Source organism: Oncorhynchus mykiss, chromosome 15, assembly GCF_057628025.1.
Source record: "Oncorhynchus mykiss isolate SJ-2025 chromosome 15, ASM5762802v1, whole genome shotgun sequence".
NCBI lineage: Eukaryota > Metazoa > Chordata > Actinopteri > Salmoniformes > Salmonidae > Oncorhynchus > Oncorhynchus mykiss.
This window is the reverse complement of record NC_143036.1, coordinates 27330104-27355000: the sequence shown is the minus strand read 5'-3', so window position 1 is coordinate 27355000 and position 24897 is coordinate 27330104. Positions and strand designations below refer to the sequence as shown.

Here is a 24897-nt window from a genome sequence, read left to right as displayed (position 1 = left end):
TGTTTGCAGTCCTTTGGCTCACGTAGCAGACAAGACCTGCTTTATGACATACTACAAACCCATGGCAGGGTTAGATAAATGGGTATACAGACAAGATTTTCTTGGGTCCTAGCCCATGTGGGGGTGGAGGGGAACGAGGCATTTAATGTACTGGCTAAACAAGTACTTAGTAGAGGGGATGTTGTAGTTTCAATGAGCAAGGCTGAGGCAAAATGCCTGATATGGACAGTGGTGGTGCAGCCATGGCAGAAGCAGTGGAACAGAGATACTAAGGGCAGGTATTTATTTCAAGTATAGAGGAAAGTTGGGGAGGGGAGGATGGCAGGAAGAGACAGAAAAGAGGAGGCTATTTTTACAAGATTAAGGGTCGGACACAGCCGGTTGAATAATAAGACTTTAAATGTGATAGGAAAGTATCCAACAGGAAAGTGTGATTATTGCCAGGAAACAGAGACAGTGGAGCATGGACTGATACAGTGTGGACAGTATGAGTGGGAAAAAGAGAGGCTGAGATCCAGTATGAGGGAGAAGGGGCTACAGGAAATTCGTTTAAATATTATACTGAGTAGAACGTCATTAGATACAGTCTCAAATATTTTATCTTTTTTAAGAGAAACAGGGCTGGCAGGTAGGATTTAGATTATCCGTCTCTGGCTCACACTCCAGTACAGTAGGTTGCGGTAATGCACTATAACGTTGGATACCAACCGCCGATAAACACCATAGAAGAAGAAGAAGAAGAAGAAGAAGAAGAAGAAGAAGAAGAAAAATAAGGTCCCCATGGTTACCAAAGCAATTACTCTATTCTGTATCCAAAAATCTCCACTGAATAGCGGAGCTCGCTGATAACGTTATTAGATTATCTTCTCAGATATCACTATAAATAAATACATAGAAATCGTACTGTACCTGTTAGTTTGTGCATTGTGGCCTAGCCAGTTAACCTACAATTTAGCAGTTAAGGAGTTGGGTGTTTGCTGGCAACAATGGTAAGTAACATTAGCCAAATGTTAGCAGGAAGCTTGCTAGCTAGTTATAGTAGCCGCTGTAAACGAACGTTACTAGTAACGTTTAACGTTAGCCACATAGAACAAGGAGCAGTTACTAGTGGGTGCGTTCGAGCTGATCGCTTTTGTCAATGGTCACCTCCTTTCAACGTGTGTTTATAAAACAACTTTTTATAAACAATGGCAACACTAGTATTTTTATTTCACCTTTATTTAACCAGGTAGGCAAATTGAGAACAAGTCCTCGTTTACAATTGCGACCTGGCCAAGATAAAGCAAAGCAGATCGACACATACAACAACACAGAGTTACACATGGAATAAACAAAACAGTCAATATTACAGTAGAAAAATAAGTCTATATACAATGTGAGCAAATGAGGTGAGATAAGGGAGGTAAAGGCGACGAAAAAAAAGGTCATTGTGGCGAAGTAAATACAATATAGCAAGTAAAACACTGGAGTGGTAGATTTGCAGTGGAAGAATGTGCAAGGTAGAGAGAAATAATGGGGTGCAAAGGAACTAAATAAATACAGTAGGTGGAGAGGTAGTTGTTTGGGCTAAATTATAGATGGGCTATGTACAGGTGCAGTAATCTGTGAGCTGCTCTGACAGCTGGTGCTTAAAGCTAGTGAGGGAGAGTGTTTCCAGTTTCAGAGATATTTGTAGTTCGTTCCAGTCATTGGCAGCAGAGAACTGGAAGGAGAGGCGGCCAAAGGAAGGATTGGTTTTGGGGGTGACCAGAGAGATATACCTGCTGGAGCGCGTGCTACAGGTGGGTGCTGCTATAGTGACCAGCGAGCTGCGATAAGAGGGGACTTTACCTAGCAGAGACTGGTAGATGACCTGGAGCCAGTGGGTTTGGCGACGAGTATGAAGCGAGGGCCATCCAACGACAGCGTACAGGTCGCAGTGGTGGGTAGTATATGGGGCTTTGGTGACAAAACGGATGGCATTGTGATAGACAGCATCCAATTTATGAAGTAGGGTATTGGAGGCTATTTTTTAAAATACAGCGCCGAAGTCGAGGATCGGTAGGACGGTCAGTTTTACAAGGGTATGTTTGGCAGCATGAGTGAAGGATGCTTTGTTGCGAAATAGGAAGCCAATTCTAGATTTAACTTTGGATTGGAGATGTGAGTCTGGAAGGAGAGTTTGCAGTCTAACCAGACACCTAGGTATTTGTAGTTGTCCACATATTCTAAATCAGAACCGTCCAGAGTAGTAATGTTGGACGGGCGGGCAGGTGCAGGCAACGATCGGTTGAAGAGCATGCATTTAGTTTTACTTGTATTTAAGAGCAATTGGAGGCCACGGAAGGAGAGTTGTATGGCATTGAAGCTCGTCTGGAGGGTTGTTAACACAGTGTCCAAAGAAGGGCCAAAAGTATACAGAATGGTGTCGTCTGCGTAGAGGTGGATCAGAGACTTACCAGCAGCAAGACATCCTTGATGTATACAGAGAAGAGTGTATGTTGCACTGAGCCTTGTTATTGGAAAACCACACCAGTGTCCGACTTTCGGCTGTCGTATATAGCGTTACACCTACCCCGACTTCATTCATTCACTCGTCTACAGTCGGTTGATTTCGCCTTACCACTCAAACGATCCCAGTATCTTTGGCTAAACTATTATATGGACAGTTTGCTGGTGTGGATTTTGCTTTACCTTGCGTCTAGTACTACACTAACCACTGCAATCGATACGGTCTACTGCACGGATAGTTAGCTAGTGAAGTGCTGAATACGAATTCAAATCGTTAACTTTAACTAGCCAACAACTAGGCTTGCCAGCTAGCTAGAAGTTACACGGTATGACGTTTCCATGACAACGCAGCGCTCTTTACTGGTTAGCCATCCACATCATAGCTTAGTGACTGCAGCCAGATAACCTTGCAGTACTGCCCCATTGCCTTATTCGATGTTGTGCTTTTTTTTTGTGTTAATTTTACCCCTTTTTCTCCCCAATTTCGTAGTGTCCAATTGTTGTAGTAGCTACTATCTTGTCTCATCGCTACAACTCCCGTACGGGCTCGGGAGAGACGAAGGTTGAAAGTCATGCTTCCTCCGATACACAACCTAACCTAGCCGCACTGCTTCTTAACACAGCGCGCATCCAACCCGGAAGCCAGCCGCACCAATGTGGACGAAACACCGTGCACCTGGCAACCTTGGCAGTACAGCGCCCTTAACTACTGCGCCACCCGGGAGGCCTCGATGTTGTGCTTGAGACAATAACTAGGCAGTTAACGTTAGCTAAGGAACTAGTCTATAGTTTATCAATCAAGAGGGCCACTGTCACTGATTAGACAGTCTTCTAGCTAACAGTACTTACATGCAGATTTACTGACATCCATCCCTGTTCCTCCTCGTCTCTCCTTGAAGCCTGAGTTTGGTTTCAATGAACACCATCAGAATGATGCGATCAACTACATGCGCTTTGCATGCTCCAAGAGGGCCATCAGACTCAAGACCATTGACTCCTGCTTTGAGGACCTCAAAGACAACAGGTGTTGTGTCACAAACAATACCCTAAATTGTATCACAGCTAGCCAACAATGTTGGTCGGAGGAATGCATGTCCTGTCTTTTTAGGACTGCTTTTTATGGTATTTGTGTATATGTTATTGGGAAAACAAGTTATTATATTCTAGGCTAGTGGACGAGACCTTCACGGTGGACGAGGTGCTGGACGGGCTGAAGCTAGTGGTGCGAGGAGAGGTGGAGACTGAGCTCGTCAACACGGCCCACCCCAACGTGCTGCTGCTCCGGCAGCTCTTCTCTCAGGCCGAGAAGTTCTACCTTCGTCTGCAGACTGACATCTCGGAGCTGGAGAACAGGTGGGCTGTGGAGTGGCTGGGAAGAGGGCTGTGAGGATGGGTGGGATGGCTTGGAGGTGGATTGTGGGGGTGAGGGGTGGCTGTGAGGGTAGGCTGAGGCCTACTTTGACATTTCCAACAGATGGAAATACATGATGGCAGTAGGTAGGTAGTACTGAGAATTAGGCAGTGTGGAAAGGTTTATGGGAGTTCAAGGGTTAAGAGGGTGAAACTCAGGTGGGAAGCAACCTTTTAACCCCAACATGCCTCTGTGTGTGTGTGTGTAGCCTGTCAGTAGAGTCACTTATGTACACGAGTTTGAGCAGTGAGCACTCCCATACTCAAAGCAGAAGCCGCTTCCTTCAGTGTTTTTCATGTACGCTGTGTATGTAAGGCACTGAGGTCATTGCTGAGCCACTCATTCTTATGTGAATGGTACCCCGCTTTTCCATTTCTGTGGTTTCCTACTGTCTCTGATATGTAGCCAGATGCAACCACAGCTTGTGTGACCTGTGTGGGTGGAGTAGTTCACATGATACGATACCGAGGTATGGTTTGATGTCGCTTGCCTTGCCTGGCGTATATTGTCAGGAAGTTTGCTTTTCTCCACATGCAGTGTAGTGAATGTTTTGAAAGTTAACATGTACATTTCTTTATTTTGGCAGCTAATTTTGTCCAAATGAATGCCATGAAGAACATGTAAATGGACTAGGCTGAGTGGAGACGAAGCAAAATGTGTAGAAAAAAACTGCCAATGAAAGGTCTGTTGCATCTAGGGTTACTAAGCATGGCTGCCAAGAATGTCTTCCAGGAGTGCTTAATAACAAGCCTGGACACAGAAGGATGTGGGAATGTTCTCTACTGTTAAAAACAGCTATATCTCATGGGGAGGGGTTGTCACATTTTTACTTTGCCCCTCGAGGGCATACTGACACGGTGCCAAAAAACGTATTAGTGCATTCCCTTTCATCACGCTGAATTTACCACAGGATCATTCATCATGGTGCCTCAGACCAGAGGTGCTAAAGATACAACAGGGAACAATGCAGCGTGGCCAAAGTCAGCCGGGTCAGCAGTGAAACGTTGGCAACTAGCTGGTCGCGCAATTCATCTCAATTGTTCCCTTTCTGAAATCTAAACTCAGATTTTTTTTAGGGCTTTTGGAGTAATTACATAATGGATTGTCAGGTAATGGTTTCCCGCACTCCGCTCCCTCTTTTCCCCACCAGTAAGATCAAATGGGAGGATGAGGCTGAGGACTTTTCCCTCACGCTCACTCCCCCACTCTCTGGGTAGATCTGAACTTGTTACTGGGGCCCAGGAACATGACACTGAAATTTATAGCATGGCTTTGTGATGTGGGGTACAATTCAAGGCCCATGGGCTGTGTTAATGTGTCTTTTAGAGATGGAGTGGAAAGCCATTCCTTTTACAGCCCCAACTTTTTGATATAAAAAGTTGGCAGTCCATCAGCACGGTAGAAAGCTGTGGTTACATAAATTGATAGAGAGATCATTTTTGTACTTTACAGACACGACTTTGCTTTTCCTATAATGTGCCTGTGAATATCAAATCAAATTGTATTAGTTACATGCGCCGAATACAACAGGTGTAGTAGACCTTACAGTGAAATGCTTACTTAACAGCCCCTAATCAAAAATGCAGTTTGAAAAAAAATACTGATAAGAAATCAAAGTAACAAGTAATTAAAGAGCAGCAGTAAAATAACAATAGCGAGACTATATACAGGCGGGTTCCGGTACAGAGTCAATGTGCCGGGGAACCGGTTAGTTAGTGGAGGTAATATGTACGTACATGTAGGTAGATGATAACAACAGAGAGTAGCAGCGGTGTAAAAGGGGGGGAATGAGTGTGAGGGAGCTTCAACTCCATTTGACCTTTATTATTGACACCAGTCAAACAAAAACAAAACGTAAAAAAAAAACAAGTCCAGGGCTTATGTCGAGTGTTTTTGTAGTACGCCTACATTCATGTGATAAGATAACCAAGCCCTTGAAAGTGTTCCGTAGGCCTCAATCCTGTGTGGCTGTTAGCAGGGCGTCAGAAGCAGGGAATACGCCCCTAGTAGCCACAGATCTACGTGCGTTCTGCAGCTTTTTCAAACCACATATGCAGTAAGCGTGTAGAGAGGTGCTTTGTTCACCACAAACATTTAGTGTTAAACTGTCTTCAGGAGGACAACAAGTGTGTTTTTCTTTTTCTGAAAGCTATGGAACTGTCAGTTGGCTGCTCCCCTATACTTGACGTCAAATGTTTTGCAATATGTTGTACATCTCTTTCATAAAAGACACATGTAGCTGTTTATAGGCCAACGAGTCAGTACACTGACACTCACTGTATGGTATCAAACAGTCTGACGTTACTCTGCGTTGTTTGTATCCCACATGGGGTTCCGTGTGGCTCAGTTGGTAGAGCATGGCGTTTGCAATGCCGGGGTTCCCCATTGGGGAGCGGTATAGAAAATGCATGTAAGTCGCTTTGGATAAGATCATCTGCTTAATGATGACAAAAGGAAACTATAAATGTGCTAATTGTCTAATTTACATGTTCTCTCCCCCTTTTTTTTGCTTTCATTCTCTACAGAGAGTTGTTAGAACAAGTGGCTGAGTTTGAGAAGACTGAATTTAAAAACCAAAATAAGGTGACTTAACTAAAGCCCAACCACCTAGAGTTTTATGCAACCATTTGCCCTTTAAAGTAAAAAATACATTGATGACATGTTTATTCATACTTGTTAAGCTGAATTATTGCACTTACGATTCAAATGCTTTGTATGTAATGTATTACAATTGGAAACGGCAGACCACACGATGTGACCATAGAAAATCAACTATTTTTAGTCACCAGCCCTCTGATAGGATCATCTCTTCTAGCTCTTCACACCCTCCCCATGCAACACATTTCTAGCACTTCAGGCTTGTCGAGGTGTGGGTTTTCACTTGAGTCTGAACAACAATTCGCCAACAACAACTCATACGTTCCACTTAGTTTATAAGTTCATGTTTTAAGTCAGTGTCATCAGTCATTGACCGCTTAAATCACCCATCGAAAATAATCTTGAATGTCTGACGTTTATTCACACTGGTTAAGCTGAGTTATTGCCCTTACATTACATACGCAGCACTTGAATCGTATCACACCTGGAAACTGCAGACCACACGATGTGACCATAGAAAAATAACAACGTGGTCATCAGCCCTCTGATAGGAGCATCTCTTCTAACATTTCACACCCACCCACCCCATGCAAAACATTTCTATGAAGTCCTCACTTCAGGCTTGTCGAGGTGTGGTTTTCACTTGAGGCCGAACAACAATTCACCAACAACAACTTGTGTGTTTCACTTTGTTTTTAAGTCCATGTTATCAAGGTCGTTGACGGCTGGAATCATGAATTGATGTGGGAGCAGGTGCTCTACTTCACTTCACATTGTATAGTACTACTGATATTGAGTACTGCATTGTTGGGAAAGAGCTTGCAAGAAAGGCATTTCACTCTACTTATGCTTGGGAAAATGTCATTTGAAACTTGAAAACTTGCCTTGCTTTCTTACCCAGACTAACCAGGAAATTAGCACTTCTCAACAAGGTAAAAAACTCGACTCTCCTGTGGTAATATAGAGTTAGCAGAATTAACACCAGGTCATTGTATGAGACTCATGTGTAACTGATACATTACATTGGTTTTTCATCAGGAGATATCCAGGTTACAAGAGGAAAATGATAAACTCAAGGGCAGGCTCCAAACTATGGAAACCCTGGTATTTAAATCTATAATTTGTGTTTCTGATTTAGGACATTCTTACTTAAATGGACTCTACTTCTTGTAACTTTTGACGTCATATTTTGTGCTCATGTTTCCACCTAACCTACACCTGACCTTGCTAATTGAATGATCAATGTTGGAATCACTTTTAGGAAGTAGCTTGCAGTATACCGATTGTGTTTCAGGCCATGGGTGTGTTGGATAAGAAGACTAAGGCGGAGAGGGCTCTCAAAAACCTACAGAAGGTCCAAGGGGAACAGAAGGTACTCTAGCACTGTAAGGGTTAACAATATAAATATAACAAAATGGGCCAAAAGAACATAAGATGACTGTTGCAGTTGACTTTTCACTCAGTCATATTTCCTGTTTCCTTCCTGTTTTGATTTGTGCATTGTAGTATTTATTTTTTCCTTTTAAATAAGTTGACCCCATGCTGGCCTTGTGTTTAGGATGTGTTGAACCTTTAGTCGTTCTTTTTTTCCTGAACAATTACTATTATTTTGTTTGCTTTCATGGAAATCAACTGGTATGTATCAATCCGACACTATGCTTTGTGTGTTGAATACATGTCCATCTAAGTGTGCATCCCAAATGGTTCCCTATTCACATAAGGCTCTGGTCAAAAGTAGTGCACTGTATAGGGTAGAAGGGTCCATTTGGGACGTAGCCTAAAAGTGCACCCACTGAAGTGCTTTGTTTCTTTCCCCAAGATGGCCACCCGTTCTCAGGAGATCACTAGTCTTGAGGACACGGTGGCAGCGCTGCCTCCCAGAGAGACCTGCAGGACAACCTGGTCTCTGCCAAACACAACCTGCTCAGGGTACAAGAACAGCTGGCCCTAGCAGAGAAGGTATGTCCCTCTACCCCATACTGGAACCTGGTGCCTTTCACAGAAATCATGCATTGATGGCAAATAATGCAAGGTTGGGTGAACTTGGGTGAAGTGTCTGAAGTAAGCATTTGGCTCAAGAGTTATGGACTCAATTATATCAGCTATATTTGCCAATAAGAGGTTCATGCAACCCTGTTGTGTGTTTTTGTGTGCGTAGGAGCTGGATAGGAAGTTCCAGCAGACATCTGCCTACCGCAACATGAAGGAGATTCTCACCAAGAAGAACAAGCATATCAAGGACACCAGGAAACGCCTTTCAAAGTGAGTCAGTTGATTATCATAAGAAATTATCATGAATGATAGACAGATTGACCAATTCATCTTCTGCTGAATGATGATTATGTTTGCAGTTCCTGTCTAAAAACCTTTTTCGCTAACATTTCCAATATTTAATTTCCAGATACGAGTCCGATGAATGAGCCCTTTGCCTCACACGACAAGACACAAAATAGGAGGTTAAAGCGCATGACAAGAAGGTGGAAATGGCCCAAATCCAGGGATTGCCACGGTGGAAAATGTTTTGACCCATTCAGAATTCATTCTACCCCACTGCAGGAGTAGGCGGTTTGGAATTAAAAGTGCACTTGAGAATATCACAGTTCACCTGTAGTTCAGAACCTTCTAGAAGAATCGTATCATCTCGCTGATCCAGCAGATTTTGTAGTCATTAGGTTTAGGAGAGGGAGAGCGGGAGATTTAAGGGTTGGGGGCTAATCGACAGCCTCCTATGGTCAGTCTCACTGGGAGAAGAACCTTGAATGTCTCTGTCCCTTTGCTTCTCTATTCTGTCCCATGGAGTCCTATCTAGTAGCTGAAGTTTTGTATGTAGTAGTAGGTTTTCCTCACTGCACTATGCAAGTACTTTCAAGTCCTTGACTCACTGTCTAAAAAGGAGGCATTCTGAATAAGGGAGATTATGCCTGAAGCTTTGCAGCCACCTATATCTGTCTGATGGTGATGTGTAATTTTTTCCATGACACCAACTCGTGAATTATTGTCTCTTCTCAAGACAGTACATTCTTTTTCATCCATTTCTTTGCACATGTAGCTAAGGCACGATGCAACATCTATCTATATGTATTCAGATGGTGTAATTCAGAGCTCCATGAATAGAGTCACGGCTAATGGTACATATTATGCAGCATAGCATATGCAGCATAGCATAACATTAAAACATATCTTGAGGGAAGTTAGTGAGGGAAATGTTTACATAGTATGATTTGACATGTTTTACTTTTCTTACCATCTATCCTGTTTTAGCATATCAAATAATTATTGGAAAGATCAGAGGTTGGACCTTAGCGAATGCAAAAAAAATATTTATGGAATATAAGCGCTACACTGACTGTACAAAACATTAGGAACACCTTCCTAATATTATGTTGTAACCCCTTTTGCCCTCAGAACAGACTCAGTTTGTCAGGGCATGGACTCTACAAGGTGTCGAAAGCATTCCACAGGGATGCTGGCCCATGTTGAGTCCAATGCGTCCCACAGTTGTGTCAAGTTGGCTGGATGTCCTTTGGGTGGTGGCCCATTCTTGATACACACGAGAGACTGTTGAGCATGAAAAACCCATCAGCATTGCATTTCTTGACACACTCAAACCGGTGCACCTGGCACCTACTACCATACCCTGTTCAAAGTAACTTACATTTTTTGTCTTGCCCATCCCTCTGAGTGGCACACACACACAATCCATGTCTCAATTGTCTCAAAGCTAAAAAAAAATGTTTTAACCTGTCTCCTCCCCTTCATCTACTGTACAATAATGAATCATAGCTTTCACCTGGATTCTCCTGGTCATGCTATGCCATGTAAAGAGCAGGTATTCCTAATGTTTTGTACATGTCTGTATCATGAAAGGGTTATGACCATATTTTGACAGGTTATGTCAGCTGTCATGACATATGACATGGCTATGACCGTGTTATAACTTATGACGCTTGGTGTCAAAGTGTTACCGTATATAGTTCCAAATAATGTCTTAAAATGAACATAATCTAAAAGGATACTTTTGAGAAATCAATATTTTTCATGTTGAATAAATGAATGTGAATTTTTTTATTTCAGAATGTAGACCTACTCCATATGTTAAGAGCACATTATAAGGACTATAATGACATCAATATGTTGTCTGTGTCCTGTACGGTTCACAGGTCATAGGGTTTTACAGGAGGCATGTATAGGTCTAAAAAAGGGCCTAATGTGGCCTCTTTAAACACGATTCTCTCAAAAAATGGTTTGTGATGCAAATGTAAAAAGCATGTCAAACACCCTTCCTCTCAATGGAGTTTCTATGTGAGAATTTGCCAGAACGATCTGGGATACCCCCCAAAAAAAATTTGGGCTAAGCTGGCGTGGAATAGCCCTATAGCATGTACTGTGTCAGAGGTACAACCATCAAAGTAATTGGAATGTTAGAGCAACACATGCAATACAAACGCCTAACCCATCTTCATTCAGTAGCCCTTGGGTGACTAAAGACCTTGACATTCCACAATTTATATATACACCACTGGGTGGGGCTGGCCTCCTGAGCTTTATATATAAATCCTGGATATTCATCCATAGCTCACTTTTGCAGCTCCAGCGGTACCATCCACCGAGCCAATCATTATCTGAAGACCATGCCAATGGCTCTCTCTATGGGGTCCTCCGCGCTGTCCGGGGAATGAGGTTATCGTGGGGGCCTGGGTGGGGGAGGGATGGCCCTGGCTCTCCGCTATGGAATGGGGCTGGAGCACAGCTGGGGTTAAATGGAGGCATGGGGATGGGGGATGCAGGACTAGGTCTTGAGGGTGGAGGAGGATACGGGGCTGGGATGGGAATGGGGGGTGAAGCAGGCCTAGGTGTTGGGGAAGGAGGAGGCTACAGGGCTGGGATGGGCCTGAGTATGGGTGGTGGTGGTGGCAGTGCTGCCTTCTCTATGGGACGCACCATGGCATTAGGAGGGCTATGAGCGGGTGCATTTCTGGATGCTGCGGGGCCCTTACTGGCCCCGGTCCTCTCGTGGGCTGCAGAGAAACACACCCTCTCTGGGCTAAACGAGCCCTTCTCAGGCTACATGGCCAAAGTGAGGCAGCTGCAGCAGGAGAATGTAGTCCTGGAGGCTCAGGCTGGCAGATATGACCAACGAGTCCACCGGAGCCACCACCACCACAGCTGAGAACGAGACCCAGCTGATAGAGAACCGCGGTGAACTGGAGAGCCTCACCCTGGACACGGGTCAAACTTGAGATGGAGCTGGACTGCATCCGGGGAACCGCCCATGAGATGAAGGCCGAGTACGTCTCACTGCATGCCTTCTCATTGGGAGAAGTGCATGTATGCTCCCAAATGGCACCCTATTCCCTTTATAGTACACTACTGTTGGGCCCATAGTGACGCATCCAATGTGATTTATTTTTACAAGCTAGCTATTGTCTGCTAAACAAATTGTGACGAGGCGATTAGGATTTCCTGTCATACCTGTCACCTTTTGTCATGCAGGTATGATTTTGAACAAGGCGTGAGGTATCAGCTGGAATCATATTGCCACCATGAGGAGGGTACTGCAGAATTTATGCTTATAAAATATCAGATTTCATTCAATATAATTTCCTGTTCAGTTAGACAACAAATCGCTATGACTATAGCTCTCCATCCTGTAGGACATTGACATGGCCCGCGATCTCCGCATTGAACTAGATGCCAAACACTCTAGCCTTAGAGATGAGCTGGACTTTATCACCAAGACTCAGGATGAGGTAATAGCCTAGAATAAATCACAGAGCACAACACTATGAGTGCGTGTGATGCTTGTGTGTAGATGTGTGCATCTCTATATTCATCGTGAGATGGTGAGCAAGGCAAACCTCGGAGAGAACACTGAAGTTCACTCTGAAAAGTAAAGTCATTATATTGTATTCTATTAAACTACATACAACTGTATGAGACTGCAACAGATTGTAGGAGTGTTGTCATGTGAACTGTAATGAGTGGTATTGGCTGACAGATGGAAGGTTTTACAGGAGCTGTTCACTATTCAGTCCAAACTGGGCACCTCTTCCACTGACACATCAGTATCTATGATTGAGGTGGACCCGGTCAAGTCCTTTGACATCGCTACGAGTGGAGTATGAGAAATCAGTAGAGCAGCACAAAGAGAAGGAAGATGCCTACTAAATGTAAATGACATTTTATTCTTGTAATACCATTTAGATTTTCTAAACAATATGAATTATATTTGCTACTTATTTTAAAGCCACTAATTGTTTCCTGTGAATGTACAATATACTCTCTGCCCAATAGGGGTCAGTAGAAATGGCTGGATGTCTCATGGTGAATGAGATAGGCCTACTTAGAAAATATTTGGACATGAGGATGCTATGCTTTTGGGGAGCGACACAAAGTATAAATCCCTTCATCTATGTAATGAAATAACTAGCGCATGGTTTACAAAGTCTGAAAAGTAGATCACTCCGAACAACTAGTTACTGAACAACTAGTTATACTGTTGTCTTTTCACTCAGAAAAGGCCTAGAAGCTACTCAAAGGGCATTACATTTTGGCCTGCAGGAACAAGGGGGAGGAACACTTTGGCTTGATCTGTTGATCTTCTTAGAGCTGAAACTGTCACAGACACCACAAGCTTGTGTCCCCAATATAACACTAAAACCTATAGGTAATAGGGTGCCCTTTGGGACGGAAAATGGTGTGATGGTGTGGTGACCTGCCAACCGTTACTCTCCTCCTGTTTTGAGTGAAACTCACCAAGCTGCAGAGCAGTTTGCCGTGGGTTAACCCCAAGTTAGTGGTGTCTTTGGTGCAGACAAAAGATTCAGGGAACCCAACTTCCTAAAGCAGGGGAAGAAACAAACAACTGCCAGACATTTTGTTGTTGTTGATTGATGTTTTATTAAAAGAACTGACATGCAGACAGATATAGATGTACATACATGCATACTTACAAGACACCCACTCTGCCGCTCTCATGCAAACATCTACATGCATCTTTCACTCTGAAAGTGACTCACATCAAGAATCCTGCAGCTCATGTAAAGAATACACTGAATGATGTTATCAAAGTGTGTATGAGACAGTAGCTAATGGCCCCGTGCTGCTCTCTCTGCCTGCAGTTGGATGAGGTCCAGGCTGCCAATGCCACCAGCTCTGAGGCCCTCACCACCTCCAAGGCAGAGATCTCTGCCTCCAGGAAAGAACTGCAGGCCCTCAGTCTGGAGCTGCAGAGTCTGGTTAATATGGTGAGTCGGGTCTAACACACTGTGTGTGTGTTTGTGATTACATTATTTCAAATCTATTGTACCAATACCATCTCGTATGTGAATAGAACTTTTCACTGGCCTTAGAGAGATATCTATAGTCATAGTGAAACGAAACCATGTATGTACAGTACCAGTCAAAAGTTTGGACACATCTACTCATTAAAGGGTATTTCTTTATTTTTTTTACTACTATCTACATTGTGGAATAATAGCGAAGACAAAACTAGACTATGAAATAACACATGGAATCCTGTAGTAACCAAGAGAGTGTTAAACAAATCAAAATATTTGCTTAGATTTTAGATTCTTTAAAGTAGCCACCCTTTGCCTTGATGACAGCTTTGTACACTCTTGGAATTCTCTCAACCAGCTTCACCTGAAAGGCTTTTCCAACGGTCATGAATCCAACTCATCCCAAACCATCTCAACTGGGTTGAGGTCGGGTGACTGTGGAGGCCAGGTCATCTGATGCTGCGCTCCATCACGCTTCTTCTTGGTCAAATAGCACTTACACAGCCTGGAGGTGTGTTGAGTCATTGTCCTGTTGAAAAACAAATTATAGTCCCACTAAGCGCAACCCAGATGGTATGGCATATCGCTGCAGAATGCTGTGGTAGCCATGCTGGTTAAGTGTGCCTTGAATTCTAAATAAATCACTGCCAATGTCACCAGCAAAGCACCATCACACCTCCTCCTCCATGCTTCATGGTGGGAACCACACATGCGGAGATCATCCGTTCACATACTCTGCGTTTCACAACGACATGACGGTTGGAACCAAAAATCTCAAATTTGGACTCATCAGACCAAAGGACAAATTTCCACCGGTCTAATGTCCATTGCTCATGTTCCTTGGCCCAAGCAAGTCTCTTCTTCTTATTGGTGTCCTTTAGTAGGGGTTTCAGCAGCATTTTGACCATGAATGCATGATTCACGCAGTCTCTGAACAGTTGATGTTGAGATATGTCTGTTACTTGAACTCTGTGAAGCATTTATTTGGGCTGCAATTTCTGAGGCTGGTAACTAATGAACTTCTGCAGCAGAGGTAACTCTGGGTCTTCCTTTCCTGTGGCGGTCCTCATGAGAGCCAGTTTCACCATAGCGCTTGATGGTTTTTGCAACTGCACTTGAATAAACTTTAAAAGTTCATGAAATTTTCCAGATTGACTGACTTTCATGTCTTAAAGTGATGATGAACTGTCATTTCTCTTTGCTTATTTGAGTGGTTCTTGCCATAATATGGATTTGGTCTTTTAACACCCCTACCTTGTCACAACACAACTGATTGGTTCAAACGCATTAAGAAGGAAAGGAAATACTTATTAATTGAAATGCATTCCAGGTGACTACCTCATGAAGCTGGTTGAGAGAATGCAATGAGTGTGCAAAGCTGACATCAAGGCAAAGGATGGCTACTTTGTATAATCTTAAATATAAAATATATTTTGATTTGTTTAACACTTTTTTGGTTACTACAGTGCCTTGCGAAAGTATTCGGCCCCCTTGAACATTGCGATCTTTTGCCACATTTCAGGCTTCAAACATAAAGATATAAAACTGTATTTTTTTGTGAAGAATCAACAACAAGTGGGACACCATCATGAAGTGGAACGACATTTATTGGATATTTTTTATTTTTTTTTAACAAATCAAAAACTGAAAAATTGGGCGTGCAAAATTATTCAGCCCCTTTACTTTCAGTGCAGCAAACTCTCTCCAGAAGTTCAGTGAGGATCTCTGAATGATCCAATGTTGACCTAAATGACTAATGAGGATAAATACAATCCACCTGTGTGTAATCAAGTCTCCGTATAAATGCACGTGCACTGTGATAGTCTCAGAGGTCCGTTAAAAGCGCAGAGAGCATCATGAAGAACAAGGAACACACCAGGCAGGTCCGAGATACTGTTGTGAAGAAGTTCAAAGCCGGATTTGGATACAAAAAGATTTCCCAAGCTTTAAACATCCCAAGGAGCACTGTGCAAGCGATAATATTGAAATGGAAGGAGTATCAGACCACTGCAAATCTACCAAGACCTGGCCGTCCCTCTAAACTTTCAGCTCATACAAGGAGAAGACTGATCAGAGATGCAGCCAAGAGGCCCATGATCACTCTGGATGAACTGCAGAGATCTACAGCTGAGGTGGGAGACTCTGTCCATAGGACAACAATCAGTCGTATATTGCACAAATCTGGCCTTTATGGAAGAGTGGCAAGAAGAAAGCCATTTCTTAAAGATATCCATAAAAAGTGTTGTTTAAAGTTTGCCACAAGCCACCTGGGAGACACACCAAACATGTGGAAGAAGGTGCTCTGGTCAGATGAAACCAAAATTGAACTTTTTGGCAACAATGCAAAACGTTATGTTTGGCGTAAAAGCAACACAGCTCATCACCCTGAACACACCATCCCCACTGTCAAACATGGTGGTGGCAGCATCATGGTTTGGGCCTGCTTTTCTTCAGCAGGGACAGGGAAGATGGATGGAGCCAAATACAGGACCATTCTGGAAGAAAACCTGATGGAGTCTGCAAAAGACCTGAGACTGGGACGGAGATTTGTCTTCCAACAAGACAATGATCCAAAACATAAAGCAAAATCTACAATGGAATGGTTCAAAAATAAACATATCCAGGTGTTAGAATGGCCAAGTCAAAGTCCAGACCTGAATCCAATCGAGAATCTGTGGAAAGAACTGAAAACTGCTGTTCACAAATGCTCTCCATCCAACCTCACTGAGCTCGAGCTGTTTTGCAAGGAGGAATGGGAAAAAATGTCAGTCTCTCGATGTGCAAAACTGATAGAGACATACCCCAAGCGACTTACAGCTGTAATCGCAGCAAAAGGTGGCGCTACAAAGTATTAACTTAAGGGGGCTGAATAATTTTGCACGCCCAATTTTTCTGTTTTTGATTTGTTAAAAAAGTTTGAAATATCCAATAAATGTCGTTCCACTTCATGATTGTGTCCCACTTGTTGTTGATTCTTCACAAAAAAATACAGTTTTATATCTTTATGTTTGAAGCCTGAAATGTGGCAAAAGGTTGCAAAGTTCAAGGGGGCCGAATACTTTCGCAAGGCACTGTACATGATTCCATATGTGTTATTTCATAGTTTTGATGTGTTCATTATTATTCTACAATGTAGAAAATACACCTGTAATGAGTAGGTGTGTGCAAACTTTTGACTGGTTCTGTAAGTCAGTGATGCTGTGACAGTGCCGTGATGCAGCTGATGAGTATCAGAGTTTGATATAAATCAGTGCTAACAGTCACACAGGAAGTGGTTGCTATGGTGTCTCGCATTGCCAAACTCCCCTACTGCTGAGCTTAGGCACAAACAGCAATACTGCTTCCCAGAAGACATCACAGTGGTGTATCCATTCACTGCAGTTGTGCCTTCCAGTAGAAAGACAGGTGACTAAATGGGGTTTGCCAAGGCACCAACAGGATTGTTTTCTTTTTACCTCAAAATCAGTCTGCTGTTTTGTGTTTTTCTTTAGAAATTTTAAGTGAGGTCCTGCTTATGGGAAATGGGTTACATTGACTGGCACTTTTATTTTGAAAGATACACTTTTAATAACAGGGTGACTGACGGTGGTTATGTTGTCCCAGTTAAACAATGCCACATATGTTCTAACATGTGCTAGCTAGTTAGTTAGTTAACAGATCCTCCTCCTCCCTTCTCTCCGAAGAACATGTCCCTGGAGCTTAGCTTTGCCCAGTCCAGTGGGGGCGTGGCGGAGTACCAGAACCAGATCAGGGGCCTGGAGGAGGCCATCGACGTAGCTAAGGTGGACCTGCACAAGCAAATCCTCAGCTACCAGGAGCTCCTGGACGTCCAGCTGGTCCTGGACGCTGAGATCACCAACTACCGGACACTTCTGAACTGGGATGACCTTAGGTTAGAGTGCTGATCTATGATCAGTTTTGCCTTATGATTGCGGGCTCGGAGCTCTCATTCAATTCAATTGAATGAATACTTTATTTCCAATCGACACTAGATAATAAGGATATGGATAGGACCTCATATTATCCACATCATCCAGCAGTGTCAGTGAGGCAATAACCAGTTGGCTGTCCTTCTAGCTTCCCCGTCCAGTCCTATGGCTCCTCCCCTCTCTACATGTCCATCTCACCCGGCCCCTCCTCCCACATCAGGAGCCCCTCCTCCAAATCTGGAGTTCTGGCAGAGCTCACTAGTGATGAAGAAAGAGTTTAGTTAAAGATCAAATAGCCAGTTCTGAGCAAATCGGTAAATGTCTTGCATCATTCAATATCATTGAAAAATTAAATAGTTACCTGTTTTGGACCTCTCTTTCAGGGTATTTGCAGAGAGTATGTCTTTCACAAAGACTTCCTACACTTACACTGGTGAGAAAACAGTATGAAGACCACCAGGCGTCTATAGTCTCTTTCAGGGAAGGACTGGGACCAAAAATAATTTCGCCCCCTTGAGAGCTCTACAATTGGCCCATTTTTCCCCCTAAAGGCCCACATTACTGGCCAAATAATGATCATTCTGTAAAATAAAATAAATGTATGCAGGCCCACTGGCTTAAAGATGGACCAGCCCATCTGGCATTTGCCCAAACTGCCATAATACAGTCTGAGGATATGAGTAACTTAATGACTAGGTAAATCATAGATGTCACATATCCACACCATTGAAACCAGACAATAACTATTTAACCTTTCTTCTCTATGCATCACTGTGTTGTGTCATTCGTCTTAGGAAGAGTGCCACTCTTTCTTGATCAATTCTATCTTAGATTAAAAAAAGCTAAAACGTCATTAAAGACTGTTTGTACTGATTCATGTTCTCTAATTCTTGTTACAGTGACAGATGAGGTCCTTGAGAGTAAGACCAAAGAAGAAGTGGTCACGGGAAAGTTTCTATATCCTTATCATTTGACCAGACAGAGCCAATGTGTTAGCAGACCAATGATACTGGACCATGTGGTTTAGGAGGGTCATTCCAAGTGCCGTGAATCAGTCTCAAGCACTCAGATTATCTGTTGGAGTTGCCCTTATCCGCAGGGGACTTCACAGAGCATTCGTGCTCTCAGTATCACCATCAACCACATAATGTTATGTACATAGCATAGGCCTATTACTTAATAAATCAGTCCTTCTAAGTCTTAGACAGAATTTCAGAGATGTTGTTGGAACTAACACTGCCTTCTCTCTACTCTGAGACCACTACTAATGCATCTGATGCAGAGCCTGAGCCCTCGGTCAGACCTCACTATCACAGCGTGGTGACCCTATATGACCTTACATGACCTTTGCCCAATAAACTTTGCTTCATCCTATCGGATTTCATTGTGGTTATTATTGTATTGTAGTGAATCATAAGATGTTGGTAAGAATGTCCATAGTGCAGACAACGTTTAGTTATGGATTTTCCTGTGTATTCTGTGGGATTTGAGTCATTTATGCAAGAAGCGCAAAATCATTTGGGGACTGGCCATATTTCAGGATCAGTGTGTGTTTGAGCATTGCGTGTGTGCGACAGAGAGGTCTGTCTTTGTCCTGCACAGGTGTCAAAGCACCTACCATGCACATCAGAGCTACAGTAATGCTGCTTTGCCATGTGTGTCAATTGGTACTGATGTCACCACCAACACCTCTCCGTCTGTCACTTTCTTCAAGAGTGTGTTCTCATAGGCACCCTAATGTACCCTTAACCCGGCTAACAGGCCATGGTTGTTTCACTTCACCTCTTTGTGGTCCAAACCGAGAAACGCAACCTGAAAATGACAGAAGAAGAGACTGGTATCTACTCTCAACCTCTCTCATCTCTGGGTCCTCAGTCTTGGACGGAAACTGCTAAATCAGCTTGGGTAGCGAAACCTCTGAGGATGGCACAATGGCTTGCTCTGATCTCTGTTGTACTCAGTGCCTAAAGATGGTTCGAAACTCAGAAAGTTAGAGAAGACTCTTCCTTACGCCTGCTCACAGGAAACACACAACCATGCAGGCTTCCCTCTCCCTTTATGTCTCTATCATAACATAGTCACTTTGGAAACTCATAAAGTTGATATCAAGACAATATCAACAAAAAAATCTACATATATATTAAAGACAATATCAAGTTTTGTCAAACTTGCTGGAACCTGGAACTCAGGCCGATAAAAACACAATTATACATTAAAATGAATTCAATCAAAACTATCAATACCGATTGTTCATTTTCATTTATCCCGTGTTGTAAACAAGTCCAGGAATGCAAGGTACTTTTGATTTCGTGATTCTTGGGGATAATAAATGTGGTTTACTTTGCTTACATTTCTTTAACTTCCCCTTGCCCTGCACAATGTCTGCTCATAGTAGTTGCACTTCCCTTTCTACAGTGTCTGCTTCTTCCCCACAATAGTAAAACACGAGTGTTTCTCAGATGTAGTTTCATATAGGGAACACCTGACCAGATCATTGTGAGTCCTGTGACATACAGGTCCTTTGTCTTGTCTTAGAAAACCCTCTACACCGTGCAAATGTGTGTTCACTGTGATAATGCTGTCACAACAGCCCACCATGAACCTCCCCTCCCCATACTGGTGTTATCTTACACCTACTACCAAGGTTCTCCATTTCACTTCTCCCAGGCACTAAGTGCTTAACTTAGAATACGGTGTTGTGTAAAATGTGGCGTGACATGAAGGTCGATGACGTGTTTTTGAAGGGATGAATGGGAGAATTGTAACAGCAGAAAGAGACAATAGACGTGAGATCCAATGTGTAGAGCAGATATGACTAATAACACCTGCATGCAATGCTATTCGTTTCTGTCTAAGTTGGTGTCTCGTAGAACAAATGCAAATAATCACTAGCATGGCGACAGACATGAGTGCCAGGGAGGTTCCCTAAAATGAAACGCAGTATCTCAATTTAATACTTACAGTGTAGCCAGTGGAGGCTGCCGAGGGGAGCACAGCTCATGGTAATGGCTGGAATGGAGTCAATGGAATGGTATCAACCACATCTTTGAATCCATTCCACTGACTCCATTCCAGCCATTATTCTGAGCCGTCCTCCCCTCAGCAGCCTCCACAGCAGCCTCCATTGTAGTTAAGGCAAAACCATAAAAGCTGGTGACGATGAGACATGTAGCAATATTCGTCAAGGGCTTGAGGAAAGCATTGTTATCTAGTTGGCTCGTAGCACTCATCACAGACGGGGTACGTTCTTGTAACATTGTCTTTGTTATCAACTTTTTAGTGAGTTTAATGTGGGATGTTCTTTCATAGTGCTGGAAAGTACTATGTAAACATTCGACGGTGATAAATTATGACATGAAGTTCTAAAGTGTATGTATGCAGTAAACAAAACAATTATCACATTAGGTTATTTGGGGACTAAACTATACATTTTTTTTTTTTTTCCTTCTTCTGATAGGCAAAATGGAGTCACCATCATTCACAATATTTCCAACGTCTGAAACAGTAAGTATTATCTCAAATCTAATTGCTTGTATTTACAACTATAAAGCCATGCTACAAAATGAGTTAGAGAGCAACATCAAATCAGCAGAGAATGGATTCAATCCAAATGTGTCAATTGTAGCCAAGAGTATCTAGTGCAGAGATCTCCAACAGCCCGCCCACGAGTAGCTCGCCAAACAATTCTGAAGGTACCTGCAATTTGTAAGTGTTCCACCTCAAACGGTCATTAACAAATCTCACACGTATCAGACACCACAAGCTCCCAGTTACGCTACTATCTAATCAACACAACCTTGACATTATCCCACCCCCTGGGTAGCCACTATTGGCTTAAAAAGCCAAACCTAACACAATATCTGCCAATTCCTTTCCAGGAATATTGCTCGTCTATGTGGTGCACACGTTTGTCTACCACTCTGCGTGTAACCATGTGATTAACGTCTTGTGGGTTGACCGAAATTGTTTCACCAAAACCGTCACAGTTAAAATGTTAACTGCAAAGTAGGCTTAGCTGGCAGAAGTGTATCAGGAGTAAGTATATCATGTTTATCTATTATTTGCAAACTTTGAAATGAAATGAGCAGCAGCAGTACAGAACCATCACTAGACCGGCACATTCTTCACTGGCTAGATGCACAATTAAAGGAGAATTCAACAACAACAAAAAATCTAAATCTGTTAGTTTTCTTCCAGATCGTAAAAAGAAAAGTATTCTGCTGTGATTTAAACATTGACATGGACTCAGAACATCCAATCGTGTTGTTTCTATATGAACAATTGTAATTGAGAGTGAAAAACTAATCTAAACCCGAAAATAACTTCATATATAAAACAGAATTTGAGAGAAAAAAAAACCTCAGCTTTTATAGGGTCCCCTAGAGTTGTTTATTAGCTATTACTTTACCAGGTATATTGGCAGAAAACAGTGCACTGCTTTCTCTTCTCCCCTAAAACTCTTCCCCACATCCTACTGTAGAAGAGATTTGAAAGCTAGAAAAAAAATAGTTGCACGTGACCAGTTTCATTATTTTTTTCTTTAAGTAGCTCTCATGTCAGAAAAGGCCGGAGACCCCTGATCTAAGTGTTTGTCTTTTGAACTTCCGTACAAAGACCACATAAAAGTTTCACATCAACATTAATGTGGTCGGAGAGGAAAAACATTTATTTTCAACTCACCACTTTTAGTAGCCAAAGTAGCCAAGATTCAGATCAGGATTTGGATCAGACTGGAAGGGTTGTTTATGATGTTTGTAGCAATGTTTTTGTAGTCTGTGTTCGTGCAAGTGTACAAGAACTCTTGTAGCAAACATTTCTAACACACACGCAAACATCAGCATCAAATATCGACTGTGCGCACAAAAGAGCTGTCACCTTCCCCCCTCCCATATTTATCTCTGTCCTAGATCTGTGTCGGAGGCGACAACAAGCGCAGTGTCGTTGACGTGCATCGTGAACCTGAGCCCCTCTCTGTAGCCCCCCTGGAGCGTTAAGCCACCCCATCTCACACAGAAGGAAGTGGTGCAGCGGTGTGGTTTCTCCTGTTGAGAGACAGTGAGACACAACACCTGCTGAGAGCAACCACAGCAGCATTGGCTTTAGGCAGAACGTCACTACCACCAGGTCTTGATGTCACCGTGCTGTGCTCTGCTAAACGCATGTTATGAAACACTGTAGTGTAGGCAGACGGTTTAAGGGAACAGGCAGCTAGCTAGTCAACCATTGCAGACAGGAAGTCATGAAACAAAAATGCTCAAACTACATTTAAAATCGGTTGGTCTTAAACCGTTATGAAAGACACTGTGACAAAATAAATGATTAAGGACACCTGTTGCACAAATTCAAAGTAAAAGTCTCAGAATGCTTGTTTGTATTACAGGGATCTGGAGATTACACAGAGGACTATGAGGGAGGCTATACTGAGACCCCAGGGGGAATGTGTGATAAGTCCTGGGTGAGGGAGTTCCGGGGTCTCTATGAACCCCCTCTGTTCTGGCTCATCTTCTCCCTGGGCGCCGTGGGCAACCTGATGGTGGTCTTCATCTTTACCACGGTACGCCACCGCCTCAAGACTATGACAGACGTGTACCTACTCAACCTGGCTGTGGCTGATCTCCTCTTCCTGGGTACACTGCCCTTCTGGGCTGCTGATGCCACCAGGGGCTGGGTGTTCGGCCTGGGCCTCTGTAAGATCCTCTCGGCCGTCTACAAAATCAACTTCTTCAGCAGCATGCTGTTGCTCACCTGTATCAGTGCGGACCGCTATGTGGCAATCGTCCAGGTCACCAAGGCTCACAACCTGAAGAACAAGAGGCTGTTTGTCAGCAAGTTGGTCTGCCTGGCTGTCTGGATCATCTCAGGCCTCCTGGCTCTGCCAGAGTTCATTTTCGCCCAGGTGAAGCCTGACCACAGGGGCAATTCCTTCTGTGTCCTGGTCTACCCCAACAACCTCTTCAACCGCACCAAGATCCTGGTGCTGGCTCTGCAGGTCTGTGTGGGCTTCTGCCTGCCTCTGCTGGTCATGGTTCTATGCTACTCGGTCATCATTCGCACCCTGCTGCAGGCCAAGAGCTTTGAGAAGCACAAGGCACTGAGAGTCATCTTCGCCGTGGTGGCTGTGTTTGTCCTCTCCCAGCTACCGTACAACGGGCTACTCGTGGTTGATGCCACGCAGGCCGCCAACACCACCATCAAGGACTGTGCCATATCGGGCCATTTCGATGTCGCCGGGCAGATTGCGAAGAGCCTTGCATACACCCATGCTTGCATTAACCCCTTCCTGTATGTGTTCATTGGCGTTCGCTTCCGGAAGGATCTGCTGAGGCTGCTGAGGCAGTACACCTGTGGCCTGAACCAGAGAGGCCTCAATAAGATGCAGGCCATCCCCAAACGCCCCTCCGTCATGTCCGACACCGAGACCACCCCTGCCCTCTCCTTGTAACCCCGCCTCCCTGAGACCACTCCCCCTTCTCAGCTTGGCGTTACCATACCTACCCACACATTAAACATCACCTCAGACCATACTGTTGGGTTGAATCCTAGCTAAAGATCTGTGTGCGTAATTCAAATTTCTCATTGACATCCATACATTTAAACGTGTAAAGGTGAATTCCAGGGGTCTGAAAGTTAGGCTTCAGCCCCCTGGGATTGCCTCCGACCTTATCATTACTTCCATATGATATCATAGGCTGCTAAGGACCGCACATTTCCAGGGCGACAAACCCAGCTGCATCCTGATTACATTGGTATTTTGCCAGTATAGAAATGCATTGTTGTTTACATATACCCTGTGCAGACAGTCAACATACAATACATCCAAAGCATACAGTTCTCTAGGTCCTTGTATAAAAGTGTACATTACTGTATATAAATTGTGTCAATGAGTATTGTTACCTTGACTGTGTTACTGTTTTCTGTATTTGTAGAGTAGGTGCTGCTGCAAAATTATTGGCATTATAATTGTGAAAGGTATCCATTAAAACTGAAATAAAATGATTGTCCTCTGTTGTTTGTCAAAGTGAGAACAGTCAAATCATTATCTTGAAAACCAACACCAGTTAGAATACCTCACTTAGTCCTTTCTTCAAAATGTGTCACAATAATGAGACTCACACACTCTCTTTTATGAAGGTCATACGATTGAAATAGGCAGCGCAAAGGCCACATGAATAAATGCTACCGTTTGAGA

At 43.3% G+C, this 24897-nt stretch overlaps 1 protein-coding gene and 2 pseudogenes across 4 annotated transcripts; all 3 read left to right on the top strand.

Moving 5' to 3' along the window:
- Positions 1–309: 309 nt before the first annotated feature.
- Positions 310–10572, top strand: LOC110489892 (leucine zipper transcription factor-like protein 1; annotated as a pseudogene). The gene is made up of 10 exons (XR_016486623.1): positions 310–989; positions 3390–3514; positions 3658–3843; positions 6427–6484; positions 7401–7431; positions 7470–7603; positions 7794–7871; positions 8319–8458; positions 8658–8761; positions 8901–10572. The product of XR_016486623.1 is annotated as a leucine zipper transcription factor-like protein 1 (transcript).
- A 306-nt stretch (positions 10573–10878) lies between these two features.
- Positions 10879–18934, top strand: LOC110489890 (thread biopolymer filament subunit gamma-like; annotated as a pseudogene). The gene is made up of 7 exons (XR_016486417.1): positions 10879–10894; positions 11180–11787; positions 11993–12051; positions 12154–12249; positions 12514–12666; positions 13611–13746; positions 17463–18934. The product of XR_016486417.1 is annotated as a thread biopolymer filament subunit gamma-like (transcript).
- A 1706-nt stretch (positions 18935–20640) lies between these two features.
- Positions 20641–24701, top strand: LOC110489889 (C-C chemokine receptor type 9). 2 transcript variants are annotated; one of them, XM_021562851.3, is made up of 3 exons: positions 20641–20948; positions 21166–21212; positions 23089–24701. In XM_021562851.3, exons 2-3 carry the CDS (start codon positions 21171–21173, stop codon positions 24148–24150), a joined length of 1104 nt encoding a protein of 367 aa, XP_021418526.2. In that variant the 5' UTR covers positions 20641–20948; positions 21166–21170; the 3' UTR covers positions 24151–24701. The 2 variants fall into 2 exon arrangements, with proteins under 2 accessions (XP_021418526.2, XP_090055829.1); XM_090199703.1 differs by having other exon boundaries at positions 20846–20948; positions 22616–24701.
- The last annotated feature ends 196 nt before the right edge of the window (positions 24702–24897 follow it).

Excerpts from the sequence above, each read along its gene's own strand:
- LOC110489889 (XM_021562851.3), top strand. The coding sequence starts at position 21,171 with ATGGAGTCACCATCATTCACAATATTTCCAACGTCTGAAACA. Across the intron at positions 21,213-23,088 it reads TATTTCCAACGTCTGAAACA|GGATCTGGAGATTACACAGA; the intron begins GTAAGTATTATC and ends TTTGTATTACAG.